The sequence below is a fragment of the Amaranthus tricolor genome, chromosome 3 (genome assembly GCF_026212465.1).
Source record: "Amaranthus tricolor cultivar Red isolate AtriRed21 chromosome 3, ASM2621246v1, whole genome shotgun sequence".
NCBI lineage: Eukaryota > Viridiplantae > Streptophyta > Magnoliopsida > Caryophyllales > Amaranthaceae > Amaranthus > Amaranthus tricolor.
The window spans coordinates 30,258,520-30,273,460 of NC_080049.1; the positions used below are offsets into that span (position 1 = coordinate 30,258,520).

Here is a 14,941-nt window from a genome sequence, read left to right on the forward strand (position 1 = left end):
TCCGTAAAATAATTAAGTTTAAAAATAATTTGAGAAAATAATATATAGTAGAGTTAAAAATAAATTTGTGCACATTGTGTAATATCACATATTAATTTGATATTTAATAATGACAATCACATTTTTCAATTATTAAATTGAGGAAATGAGAATATCGGTATGTCAGAGCTTTACTCATATAATTAATTCAGTAAGAATGTCGTCACCTTAAATAATAAAAGGCTAACATAGTAGTTTTAGGTAATTTTAGTGTGCACAATACATTCCTCCTATTTGGATCACAACAAAAAAGGAGAAGATCATACATCATTTATATAAAGTAGTTGAAAAGACTCGTCGGTATCTTTAGTTAGTAAACACAACAACTTGTTTATCATCCATATACTTGGATCACAATAAGCAAATAATTTAATTTTCTCATGTGTTCACTTTGATTGATTAATATATTTTAACAATGTTAATAATAAAATGGTGGGTCAAGGTTCATCAAATCAAACAAAACACACGCGGCATGACATGAGCACGCAGAGAGCTAGCGTGTTCGACTGTTATTTGTAAAGTTTGCTTGAGATTCATACCCTGCTACGGTTGTCCGGCATATGTTGCAATGTCCAAGCACTTAGATTATTGATGGCACGTGGAAGAGCGTTGTACTACTCATATGCTTTGACATTGTTGAATTACATCTGTCAGAGTGCGTATTACGTCAGTATGCAATGCTACAGGGCATCCCTCGAATGTACAACACAAATTCCCAGCTTTATCAATCTATCAAAATGGCTCCAGTGCCGAATAATTCGAGCAACATCAATATGCCCCACATGATATGATATCCCTACTTACCACTTATTATGTCGATCAATAAACAAACATATGATATCCCTACGCATCCTAATTACCAACATTGTTTCTTAAATTCTTATCTACCACACATACATAATTGGGTGACTCCACGACATGTTGTTGATGCAACCCAATATGTACTGCTCCCTTAATGTCTACATTTGTAAGAACTATTTTCTGTTATGAAATTATTGTTATTCATTTTAGTTATATTAAATTTCATTCCAAATATGTATTTAATCTTATTACAGACACAAGGAGCGACTTCTATAGTTCGTTTTAGTCAGGAGGTCCCTATGTCGAGGAGCCTGTTGCTCAACTGTTTGACGAGGAGCAAAGTTCATCCCCAAATATGGATACGCATTTGGATGAGCTCAACGTATCCTACACGCACATGACAGTGCAATCACAGTCACTAGTTGTACAATATGAGACACCCCATTGTTAGAGTGTCACGTCACAATATCTTACTATTGTAAGAGAGGTCAACGCAATTAGATAGAGTAGACAATGAATAAGAAATTATTATGGACGACATTTTTGTAAATAATATATATATATATATATATATATATATATATATATATATATATATATATATATATATATATATATATAAAGTTATTATATATCTTATGTTTAAATTGTTGTCATTGAAATCAAAGTAGAATTAAATACAAAGATCATTAGAATTATATTTAGCTTAAAAAAGATGCGAGGAAAGGAATTGTCAGCTGTTATTACTAATAACAGTTCATTAATATTGAGTTAAGAAATGTCAACTTTAAAGAAACAATCTACTCTTAGTAACATTGAGCTATTTCTTCTTAATATAGACTTTTCTTGACTCGATGTTAATTGGTCACTATTACTAACAGTAGACGATTCCTTTCTCGATGTTCAAGTTAAAAGATGCTTATTATTATCGATTTTTTAAAATTTTTAATAATTTTTTCTTCCTATTTTTCCTTGTCCGGCTGAATCACGTAAATCAGCCTAGTTGTAAACCCACAAGCGATAAGTGTGATTAGCAGTGAACCAGTAAGTGAGGAAATTGGACTTCATTTGAGTGCTCTCCCTCTTGCATAGAGGCTTGAGTTTTCCTTCTTATCCTCCTCTTCTTCGTCAAATCATTGAATTTTGATGCCAAAAACAGTACAGGAAGATCTCTAATTACAGTTTTCCAAATGAAGCAACAAAGGACTGATGGGTATTCTATTTGCCAAAGTTCATCCCTCCTCAAGCATGTTTTACTGGGTCTTATCGTCTTCCTTGGTCTTTCTTGTCTCTATTTTGGCTCTTTTTTAGCTCCTCGTGATGCTGACGATGCTATCGACCCTGTGTTTAGTAGCTTTGTTCACAACCCAGATGCCATTGAACAAGATAATTCTCATATTCAAAACCTTGATTCTCTGCTTCCTAAGACTATTCCGGTATGTTTCTGTCCTTACTTTCTGGTTTTTTATGTGTTTATTGAATTGGGGTTTTAATGCTGTTGCTCATGCTTGATTTATTACATTTTTGTGCAGATCTGCAGCATGTGCTTCTTAGATTTGTCATTTTCTTCGTTTTTTGATTTGGGTTCAATTTTTTTATAGAATTTCCTCCTGGATTATTTTTTTGATTTAGGTTTCAATATTTGTAGAATTTACTTCTGGGTTGTGTTTGTTTTGATTTGGGTTTCAATGTTTTGTAGAATTTACTTCTGGGTTGTGTATTTTCGATTTGTGGTTTCTATTGCCCAAATTCATTCGATTGGAGGATTGAAGTGATGTAGTTTTGGGGTTATATCTTTCTTTTTACAGATATGTGACATGAAATATTCAGAGTTAATACCATGCTTGGATAGAAATCTTATATATCAAATAAGGTTAAAGGTTAATCTAACATTAATGGAGCATTATGAACGCCATTGCCCACCTCCGGAGCGACGTTTCAATTGTCTTATTCCGCCACCAATTGGTTATAAGGTTGGTGAATTCTTTTTTTAATGGAGAAACTTAGAGATTGTTCTGGTTTTACCTTTTCTATTATTTCAACTAGATTGTTGTTAGAATATCAGATACCTATCAGATGGCCTGCAAGCAGGGATGAAGTATGGAAGGCAAATATACCTCATACACATCTTGCACAAGAGAAATCTGACCAACATTGGATGGTTGTTAATGGTGAAAAGATTAATTTTCCGGGTGGCGGAACTCATTTTCATGATGGTGCTGATAAGTATATTGTTGCTCTCGCAAGGGTATGTAGTGTTTGATTTATTTTCCTCTATGTTAATTGTTACAATGATAATTCTTTTCATATATGCTTTGTTTGTTTAAATGGAACTCTCTTCGGTAGAGGGAAAGGAAGGGGAGTAGAAGGATAAGGGAATACATTTCTTTCATTTGGATAGCAGAAGAGGAGGCGGGAAAATGGAGGGAAGGGAATCGAAGGATGGAACTCCTTCACATTTTGTACGAAACAAATCCATTCTTCCAATATTAGAAAGACTTGGAAGGAAAACAAACTAATCCTCCCTCCCCTTTTCATCCCCCGTCTTTCTTTCCCTCCTAAAATGGTTTCCAAAGTCCAAACGTAGTGTTGTTTACGGTTCAAGTTTTCTAATCAGTCAAGCTTTGCAAGTAAAAAAATATGAAGTATGTTATATTGTTATGATTCTGCTTTTATCAGGTTAAACATGGTAATGAGTCATGTTGCATGGATTCATGCAGATGCTAAAGTTTCCAAGTGATAAACTTAGCAATGGTGGAAATATAAGGACTGTTCTTGATGTGGGATGCGGAGTGGCAAGTTTTGGTGCCTATCTTCTTTCGCATGATATTATAGCCATGTCATTGGCACCTAATGACGTACACGAAAATCAAATTCAATTTGCACTGGAGAGAGGAATTCCATCTACTCTTGGTGTTTTGGGAACTAAAAGACTTCCGTATCCTAGTAGGTCATTTGAATTGGCGCATTGCTCTAGATGTAGGATTGATTGGCTTCAGAGAGATGGGATTCTTTTGTTAGAACTTGATAGAGTACTGAGGCCAGGTGGGTATTTTGTGTATTCTTCTCCTGAAGCATATGCACAAGATCCAGAAAATAGAAGAATTTGGAATTCAATGTATAGCCTTCTAAGGAGAATTTGCTGGAGAGTTGTTTCAAAGAAAGACCAAACCGTTATATGGGCAAAATCACTGAGCAACAACTGTTATTTGAAAAGAGAACCCGGAACTACACCTCCATTATGTAATTCGGATGATAGCCCAGATGAATCTTGGAACGTGTCGATGAAAACTTGCATCACTCCGTATTCAGCTAGTAAGTATCACTCTATTAGCAGATACAACATTAGCTTATTTCTTGTGCCAATATTTTACTTTGATATGCTTTTATCTATCGCCTTGGAGGCATCAATTTGTCTGGCAATAACCGATTTCTTTTATTTGATAAATGCCTTTTGTCTGGCATGTGGATTGATCGCTTTGGATTGTGAGGCCAGGTTAAGATTTTACTACTATTCGTGCATTGATGATAATCATCTTATGGATACTCGCGCTTTATTTATGAGCAAACAGTTAAACTATATTTATTTTCATAAAAAACTTGTTGAAGCTTCATTTATCATTTTTCCTTTCCTTGTTTGATCATAATGTTTGATATTACGTATAGAAACTTTCGTCCTATCTTAGTACTGATAACATCATAGTTAAGACGGAAAAACAAAGCTTGTTGGGTTCTATACCAATACCACTTGGAATCACTATTCACTACCACTAGTGACGTACTGGTGTTGGGTTCTTTACCCCATTTCCATCTTCTTCCTCTCATCATCCTCGACATATATGGTGTGGTTGTTGTTTTACGCCGATGTTGTTCTTGATGCATTCATAGTGACTACTTTTCTGTCCTCAATCACTTAAATATTTCTACTTAAACCTTCACCTTTTTTGACATGACTTTGCTCAAGTCTAAAACTATCCAAGTTCATTTAAAATGATGAACATTAAGGTCTGATGTTGTGTTGATTTATTACGAAGTTTAATCAATTCGATAAACAAAAGAACAACAATCCAAAGCGATAATTTCAACAATATAAGGTTTGCTATATAACCAAAACGAATCAACGTGGGCGATAGTTGCTAGAAAAAATTATACTTTATTTAGGGTATCTTTTCACTAATATACAATCAAGAAAATCAGTTCTAATGATTTTCCACATATATTCTTCTCCTTCATTCTTTCATGAATATAGTCATATGCCCTTGTAAATTCCCCTTTTCACTTATACTATCTATATTATTTCCAATCTGATTTTTTCTTCTTTTAAATTCCTCAAAGTTCCACCCTTCATTTTCTAGCAGATGCATTTTTTTTGTCTTTGTCATATTGACCAAACCAATGGAAATGATTTTCCCTCATTTTTTCTTCAATATCTACACGTCCAAGATCTTGTCTCATGTCTTCTTTTTGAATTCTATTATTTAAAGCATGTCTGTTTGTCTATCTTAACGAATACTTCATCTCATTGTTCTCATCATTCTACAATAGTCTCTGTTATAAAACCACCATTCTCACCTAGACATTTCGGTAGAAATTTCCTTCTAACCTTATTGGTACACTGTGGTCGCATAATATTTCAGTTGTATTCTTTATTTGAGTCACTTACGCAGCGTCCTACGCTTAAAATGATGATATGCAAAGACAAATTAGAGGAGAGAGAGCTATAAGGAAAAAAGAAGACAAGGGAGTTGGACTTGATGTGATTCATTGCTTTTTCATTTTTCCGGTCAATCTACTTGTCGAAACCTTTAAACATTCACTGACATGGTAGTAGTAAAATCTTTTTTATTTACGAAAGCATTAGTAATTAGTAGTGCTCTTAATTAAAGTTCACAATTTTTGCTAACATTGAGCTTCAAAAAATTCTACATAGAACTTTTGTTTCATAGAAATTGAAAAAGAATAATAAAAGTAATTTCAGAAGTCATTTATTATAGAGATGATGATTTGCGGGTTGCCCGCCAAGCTCGATTCATCTGACTCGAAAAATGAGCAGGCTTTGACAACATTTTAAAAAAAAGTTCAAAGTATAGGCGGGTCAAGGTCGTTTAAGGTAGCCAACGGCATAAAAAAATTACGCGCGTTAAAAACCCGCCCGCCCTGCTTATTTTCTATATTTGTATATATTTATTAAGCTTTATATATTAGGAGTTATTATCAAAGACTCTTGTCACTTCTTGTTTTCACATATTTCAATTAGGCCTTACAATTAGAAAAGGCAAACAACCATTTTATATTCACTCTCAAACTTATCGGCCGCATTAGATTTTTTTAATTGGTCCTAGAAGTTTTTTATTATTGTATAAATGCTCATGTGGAGCCGTTTATTCTATTATTCTATAGCTATTATTGAAAATATGTGAGCAAATCACATTTTAAGTCGACAATGCTAATCTTTTTTGTCATAAGTTGTAATCTGAAAAATAAAAACCTAAAAACATACGTATTTATAAAAAAAAGCCTGTATGCTTGCGGCCTGCGGGTCCCGGGGACACCGGGGCAGGTAGCGGCAAATAAAGTTAGCCCGCTAACGTGGACCGACTTTAAACATTTTATGTGAGCGGGTAGGTTTTTAGAGGTAAGCCCGGTTCGCTACCTGCCCATGAACACCTCTAATTTATTGTCATAGAAGCTCTCCCTCATCTTTATTTTTTATCAATATTTTTTCGCTAATATGTTTGTGTTACATAATGCTTTATAGAAATGCACAAGGGAAAGGGAAGTGGCTTAGTTCCTTGGCCTCAAAGACTTACTATACCTCCACCTCGCTTGGATGATATTGGCATTAGTGCTGAGGAGTTTCAAGCTGACACTGTAAGTTATCGAGATTATCCTAATTGTCTAAACCATGTTGTGTTGTCTTTGACAGTAATTAAATTTAACTTTGACTGACTTCGAGGATCCATAAATGACAGAGCACATGGCGTTTAAGAGTGAATGAGTATTGGAACCTAATGAAACGTGTTCTACAAAAGAACACCCTGCGTAATGTCATGGACATGAACTCCAATCTTGGTGGATTTGCTGCCGCTTTGAATGATAGAGATGTTTGGGTGATGAATGTTTCCCCTGTTGGTTCTTCTGCAAAGCTCAAGATTATCTACGATCGAGGTCTCATTGGCACTGTACATGACTGGTAAGAAGCATTTGCGTGTTGATTCTTAATCCTCATCGGGCCAGTATCTGCACATGATATGCAGTTATGTTAAATTTTTTTCCTTACATGGTTGGAATTCATAAATTGTTTCATGGGATAAATAACTCTCAAATATCCATTGGTATATAATAAATTGATAACTTCGTAGTTGTAGCACAAGTGGAATTCCAGTTGGCAAAGCTATTATGAAAGCCGAAACCCTCAATTGTATTTTTTTCAATGTTAATAATGGTATATAGGATTTGTGCAGATTTCTTTTAAAGGACTTCAATACATTGCACAAAATACCGTCCAGATCACCTTATTGTAAAGGGTTTTGAGCTAACATGACATAATATAAACAACCGTGAAATCGTCCACATTGACTGCACAATCCATTTTGGGACCGTTAAGTCACGTTTTTGCCCGATGCTTTAAATTCTTTTGGATATGGGGAATTCTTTTTTTTTTTCGCCGGGGGGGGGGAAGAGAGAGAGATCTGAGGTACCTTTTTCCGGGCATGAAGTTTTGGTTTATCTTACACTTTATTGTGTGTCATTTACAGTTTTGAATGCAATTTTATGTGTGTGTGGCAAAAGAGTTAAAATGAAAACTTTAACTTCGGATCTGAAATGCATCAGAGTTTAAATCTAACTTATTTTCATGTACATGTGCTAATATATCAACCGAAAGCATTTTGAGATTGAAGCAAATCTTTCTGTGTAGGTGCGAAGCATTTTCAACATATCCACGCACGTACGATCTACTCCACGCTTGGATGGTATTTTCCGAGGTTTTAGAGAGGGGTTGCAGCCTAGAAGATCTTTTGATTGAAATGGATAGAATTTTGAGACCAGAGGGATTTGTCATTATCCGAGACAAGCCTTCAGTTATTCGTTACATACAGAAATACTTAATTACCTTACGTTGGGATGAATGGATTTTGGAGGTGGAACCAAGGGTCGATGTTTTGTCAAGAAGCGAAGAAAAAGTCTTGATTGCGCGTAAGAAGCTGTGGCGCTATGATGTTACAGTCAGATGAGAATATCTATAAGGTACGTACATAGCTTAAAGTTTAAATGCTTGTATATCAAATTGCTCTGAAGACAAGGTACCACATTTTTTGAGCGATCTCATTTTGAAACAACTCGAAAGATCTGACCTGAAATCAACCCGATGACCCAGATGCACACCTAATGCAATTCTCCGTTTCTTTTTACTTGCAACACAAATTTTACACTTCTTGCTTTCTTCCCTAAACACTCGATCATATCGAAAAAGGATGCTTCTAAGTTCTATCGATGTCGTCAAACTGGTTTATGCGCGTTTTGAGGCTCAACCTAAACACTCGATTCATACCGATTCATACTGAAAAATATAGATTTCCTGTGCTTAAGTCAAATAACCGAGAATAGAAATTGGTTTATGCGCGTTTTGAGGCTCACCATAGCTCGAATCTTGAGGCTTACCGTAGCTCCTTCCTCAGCCTTTTAGTTTGCTTCGTAGGAGCATTCTGCGATGTCGTCAAAACTGGCCCATGTTTTAAGCAATAAACCCTTTTGATCGGCGTTTTCACTTTTACCTACACTCTAATTTGATGCAATTGTACATTTTATATAGTTGGATTCATTTTTTTCGAAGATCGAATATCATTTGATAGTTGAATTTTCCCTCTCTTGAAGGCGGTCTTATTGTTGTAAACAAGATTCAAATCGTCTACAAGCTGCAACAGCGGCAGGAAAACTATTTTGGGAGACGCAACAAAAAGCAAACCAAAGGTTTGTATTCATCATTCGGAAAACTCAATACTTTTTTAAGGTACACGACAAAGTAGACGAACCTTTTTTCGAGGGTGAAAAAACTTAGAGAAGTACATGTGTTCGGCTAAAAATGTGCACGAAGGCTTAATAGTTGATAGTGCTTTGTACCTCGGCTCTTGTTTTAGTTGTAGCGATGTTTGCCTCAGATGTTTTTGCTCATGTTAAGTGTGCTTATTTATCCCCAAGTCTAAATTTTGTTCGTTTAATCGCTTTGGGTTAATGGAATGTCTTTAATTACATTTTTTCATTTCTTTCAACTGTTTATATCCTAAATAATTTTGGTTGACAGAGAATCGGGTCTTCATTTAGTGGAAGAGCAAATGCAAAAATTATGGGGATTACAACTCTTTAAAAATGTTTTTATAAAGTTTAACAGGTGGGGACTATAAGCAATATGAAAATGTTAAAATGAAGTTATTAGAAAATAAGTGTGGATCTTAAGCATTATTAAAATATTAAAATGAGGATGGATAAGATTAGTTTTGTTCAAAATTATTTATATAAATAGAAAGATTTCTTATGGGAATAATAATTGAAATAATACAAAATGACAAATGGAAAGAACTCTTAAGAAACGGAGGGAGTAGTAATTAGTACGGATTATGTTAATGTAGAATATTTTTTTTTAGGGATGGTAGCAAGTAAATATTGTGACTTGTGAGTACATTGCATTCATTCCGAGGGTGTTTGTTACTTGGTTTTTTTTACATTGGGGATGCTTGGTACTTGACTTTTTGGTTGACTTTTGACTTTTGCCTTTTAGTTTGTTGATTGGTCAAACAGCTATAAAAAATATTTGGTAAATAACTTTTACCAAACTAAAAAGCTGGCTTTTAAGCCAAAATAAAAAGTTACTCTAATTAGCTTTTTTGTTGACTTTTGACTTGATGGTCTACTTTTTCTCTAATAAACAGTCAATATCCAATACTTAAATTTACCAAAATTTTCATAACAGCTGGCTTTTTTAGTTAGCTTAAAAGCCAATAAAAATAACCAATATTTTCAGCCCAACTAAAAAGTCTACAACCAAAATCAATTGCCAAACACCCTATACGTATTGTTTTCATTTAATTTTTATATTTTAGTGATTATTCCATATTTATAACATGTTGAATTTTTAATCCAATACAATCAGAAAAAATAAATTTGAAATTTTACCAAAAAGTAGTAATTAGTAAACACTAGTTTAAACTTTGAAGTATTTTATAGCAACTTGAAATTAGAAATATTGATTTAAAACTCAAAGTTTCGCTTAATTTACGAAACAATCAATGGAATAAAGTTGGATTAAGCACATCATATATGATTGCAACCTAAAAAGTAGTTTGCCAACAATAAAATAATCATAACAAAAAAAATTGAGAAATGGTAGTGGGGTTAGAAATTAGATAAATAATCATAATAAATTCAATAAGTTTTCTAAGTAGCCCACTCATATTATGAAAAAAGTCCATATAACAAACCAATTGATAACTTTAAAGTTCTACACATTAATTTTAAAACTATTAAAAAAACGCAAATTTTTATGAGAGTCGACAGCATTTTTAATTTGGTCAGTCTATTATCTTCTTTCAGTTTAAATAAGTTTTAACGAGTTAGGTATGAGAGACATATTTTAGAGAGACGGTCTCTCAAAACACCGACCGTAAAAAAATTACCTTTGAGATTATAACTATAAGTAATCACTTTAATCATTTTAAAATAGTAAGTTTACATTGAACCAACCAATAAAAATGATCTCATCGTGAAATGGTTTTTATTTGAAAATTATATAAATAGTTTTCTTTTAGGAGTAGTTTTTTTCCTTTTGTTTTCGCAAATTCCCACGACTCTTAGTGGTAATTAAAATAATTAATATGATGATTTGACATTTATACAATCTCGTATCCAAACTCCACTTTGACTCGATTTGGTTAAAAATGTCAGATTTAAAATCAACTTTATAACCCGAATAAACACATTACATTATTAAAAGTCCTAAATTGATTTAACATAGTCTTATTAAATTGATTAAAATATCTATACATTATATTGAAGCAAAATACAAATCACATAAGCAAACTCAAAATCTAATGAGTTGTCGATTTTTCAAGAGATTTTTCCCCTTCATTTATCAAAGATGATGTCATTATTTGCTAATAAAGTGTTTAAGTGAAAAATATGTGACTTATCATTTTGTTGGCTTTCATTAGATTGTTCGAATAGAATGCATGTGACTTTCATTGTTCAATTCATAATAATAATTTGCTACTCTCTCCGTTTTTTTTTGTTTGTCCACTTTAAGTTTTTCAACTATATGAGAGAAAAATTTTAATTTGATTTTTGAAATATATATTCAAGACAAAATATATTTATGTGAGATCTTGTTAGATTCGTCTTGATACAATTAATTTTAATATATTACAATTTTTTATTATATATACTATGAGATTTCGATGTTCAAAATTTGCTTTGAAATATGTAAAAAAGTAAAGTGGACAAACAAAAAAGAAGGGAGAAAGTAGTTTTTACTTTTATAACAAAAAAAAATTATTCTCTGTAATAATAATTTGCTAGCCATTATATATTATAAATAATTTATTAAAAATCAACAATCATATTTTTTAAAATAATAAAAAATAATACGAAAAATTACCCTGAATGATACGAACTTTCACTGAGTTCCCAATAATAATACGAACTTTCAATTAACCATGAATAATACGAACTTTGACATGTGTTTTCCGCTGTTATACTAATTTACCTGAAACTGGTAAATGTGTAACACCCCTGGATTTCAGACCCTTCAGGGGTGTCACTTGTGGAAATAAATAATTATTTAAATAGGAAAAAGAAAGATGACGTTTGAAAACTTCCAAACAAAGTCCTACGGAAATTTCGGCAGCATCTGCCTTGAAATTTGACGCGCCGAAGATTTAGACAAACGATAAATCATCATAATGAAGAGGCATCAATGGCCTCGTAACAGAATCACGGCGGAAAGGTCATCGCCAAAACCTCTGTCGACATGCTAAGCATGGATCGTGGTTCCCATGTAAACGCTTGGGTTTTCCAAGCAAAAAGATAATCCACTGTACAAGCCATTCAAGATACTATAACAAAATATAAAACGATATAAATCTTTGCAGCGGAACGAATTACATCAAAAGGAGGACTCATGCCTCAACCAAAACATATACACTTTCAATTCGAAATCACATGTAGCGTCAAAAATGGTTCGAACAGGGCACGCGTCAAGGTTCTCACTCGATTTCCCCCCCCCATATGCAATGCAAGGAAACTCCAAAACCTGCAAGACCTATCTACGACGTCCCTGCTGCTCAACGTAAAGTCGTAGACCAAACGTGTCATAGCAGGGCCATCAGAGACAAGCCGTCAACAAGGAAACAAGCAGTACACATCAGTATCTAGCAACAAGTTATATATGCAACCAACAATCAATTCAACAAGATGAGAGAAGATAGACACTCCAATGTATAAAAATCTACTCCAACCATTCCTCACTTCTGTGCACTTCTCAATGCCTTCACCATTTTCTATTTCTTCCTTAATTCCACGTATCATCTTTTGTGACTAGAGGCCACCATATTGGGGTTTGCAAGACCCACATGGCAACACCTCAGCCAAGGGCGGTGACGGCCATGCCGGCGCCCAATGGCAAAGTATGATCATACCCCCGTACAGCGACCATATATAGATGATCCATGCCTCCGGGAACTAAACCAACTGGGGTACCAATCCAGTGGAGTCACAGTAACATCCAACTTAATATCTCATCAATAAGGGACTCATTCCCATTCCATCTCATATAATCCAACATTCTACTCTCGCGATATCAGAACTCAATCTCTACTATCTTTACAACTGATTTTCACTTGTAACACAAACTTAACCGTATTTAAATAGCAAATCATATTCATCCTAGTTCGTATAATATTATCACGCAAGGAAAATAGATTGAAGATGCATGCAAGAATCAGTTACTGCGTGTACTTACCTGCACTGCAAGATGACAAGCCACAAAAATCGCTTCGAAGGGGTTCTTACGCCCCTCTTATGAACCGGGCACCTATACACGTTTAAAGTAAGACTAATAAGCCTACTTCACATCATTTACGAAGCACCGACTCCATACAAGCTACGCTATTAGCCAATTAAGTTTCGATTCAAGCTAATACGCATTCTACGCATACTCATGCAATAAATTCAACCCATGTTCATACATGAACTACGCCATCAATTCCAATCAAACCATAACATTAGATTCTAGTCAGGTTTATATCAAGATATGTTCAAGAACACGTAATACATGACGTTACACTTAATAACAATCATATCACCTATGATAGTAGTGGTTTATTATTTTTCCAAGGTTTTTAGAGTGAAACGATTAAGAATAAATTAGATTTGTAGCTTGGCGAATCAATAACGATTCGTATAATTTGGGTCAAAGTCACCCAACTTAGCGACACAATTGAACATATCAGTATAGCAACCGAGCTCAAAACTAACCACCTCATCAACGACTATAACCACGATAATACTTTCATTAATGACAATCGCTACCTTAATCCGTCTCAGTAATTATTATTATCGTTTACTCTACAACAATGGATATTAACAATACTAGTCACCATTCATCCAAAGTGTCACATACACAAGCTTATACAAGATTTCCAATACAAAACATCATCCAAGCCACAAAAATAGTATATACTACTTTTAATTCATCCACCCCTAACTTATTCAAGTTCAATTCACACTTTCAAATGCTTACCCACTTTAAATCCTATTAAGATATAACTTAATCCAAGCTAAGATTCATGAATTTACCCAAATTACTACCTTTAAATTCATCATAATATAAACCGTACCTTATCTAATTTCAGATCACCATAATAATCAAACCCATAACAAAATCAAGATATTCATACTCCAATTTAACAAATATGAACTCTAAATAATAAGAAATCAAATATCAACACATACAAACTTAATTTGGGTAAGAGATTGCTCACAAGGGGAACTAGAAATGGGTGAGGGTATAAGTGGTGTTGTGGTGGTGGTGGAGCACGAAGGTGGACAGCTAGACACGGCTGCTGCTGCCGGGAAAACCACCACGAAGGTGGCTGCCCTTGCTGTGGGTTCACGTTGCTGCAACAGGGAGGAGGAGGATGAAGCAGCCACTGCTGCTGCGTGTCGCGAGGGAGGAAGGCAGGGCTGCTGCTGCTACGATGGTCGCTCACCGGTGGAGGAAAATGCGGCTGGTGGTGGTGAAGAGAGGAGGCGGCTGCGCCCGTGAGTGAGGGAAGCGAACTGAGAGAAGAGAAGGAGAAGAGGAAGGAAAGAAAGTGACGGCTCAAGCAAGAAAAAAAAGGGTTTCATGCCTTTTATCCTTGTTATTATTATTATCATGTTTATTTATTTATTTATTTAGATTCATTTTTTTCTTGCGAGGCCTAACTAAGAGACTCACCTTCGGGGGCTTAGACGTTTTAATAAAATAATCATTTTAATTCGAACCTCTTTATTTTTTGAATCGTAATTATATTTTTAATATATATATATAAGTTAACATTTAAATTCGTATACGAAAGAAATTTATTAAAATAATTTCATAAATAATTGTAAAGTCTTTAAAAACTATTAAAATATTAAATAATTACTTCATTAAAATCTCTATTAAAATATTAAATAATTACTTCATTAAAATCTCGGGGTGTTACAGGCTACCCCCCTTAAAAGGAGTTTCGTCCCCGAAACTAGCGCAACCAAGGTACTAAATTGTGAGAATTTACATTTGTAATAACTCAAGAAGGTGTCTTAATGGTTTTAAGCCCAAGGAATTAACTCAAAGATCGCGACTTATTGATGCTATTATGCTCGCTCTGTCCAAATATTCATAAATATTTCGTTTCGTGCATTCATAATCATCTAAATTAACTCAACACCCAATCAAAACATGTAATTGTCACACATTTGACTTAACACGATCAATCAAAAGCATGCAAATTTGTAATAGGTCGGTATCATAAAAGAGAAAATACGTGCGAACGTACGAAATTTTATCGCATTCTACCCCCCTAAA

The 14,941-nt window shown here is 34.1% G+C and overlaps 1 protein-coding gene across 4 annotated transcripts; it reads left to right on the top strand.

Annotated features, from left to right (window-relative positions):
- Window positions 1-1,798: 1,798 nt before the first annotated feature.
- LOC130808988 (probable methyltransferase PMT9) lies at window positions 1,799-9,092 on the top strand. Of its 4 annotated transcripts, none has more exons than XM_057674572.1 (8): window positions 1,799-2,276; window positions 2,649-2,813; window positions 2,906-3,088; window positions 3,561-4,155; window positions 6,599-6,711; window positions 6,813-7,033; window positions 7,760-8,088; window positions 8,716-9,092. In XM_057674572.1, exons 1-7 carry the CDS (start codon window positions 2,031-2,033, stop codon window positions 8,073-8,075), a joined length of 1,839 nt encoding a protein of 612 aa, XP_057530555.1. In that variant the 5' UTR covers window positions 1,799-2,030; the 3' UTR covers window positions 8,076-8,088; window positions 8,716-9,092. The 4 variants fall into 4 exon arrangements, with proteins under 4 accessions (XP_057530555.1, XP_057530558.1, XP_057530556.1 ...); XM_057674575.1 differs by having other exon boundaries at window positions 2,135-2,276; window positions 2,373-2,813; window positions 2,887-3,088; XM_057674573.1 differs by having other exon boundaries at window positions 2,135-2,276; window positions 2,373-2,813.
- The last annotated feature ends 5,849 nt before the right edge of the window (window positions 9,093-14,941 follow it).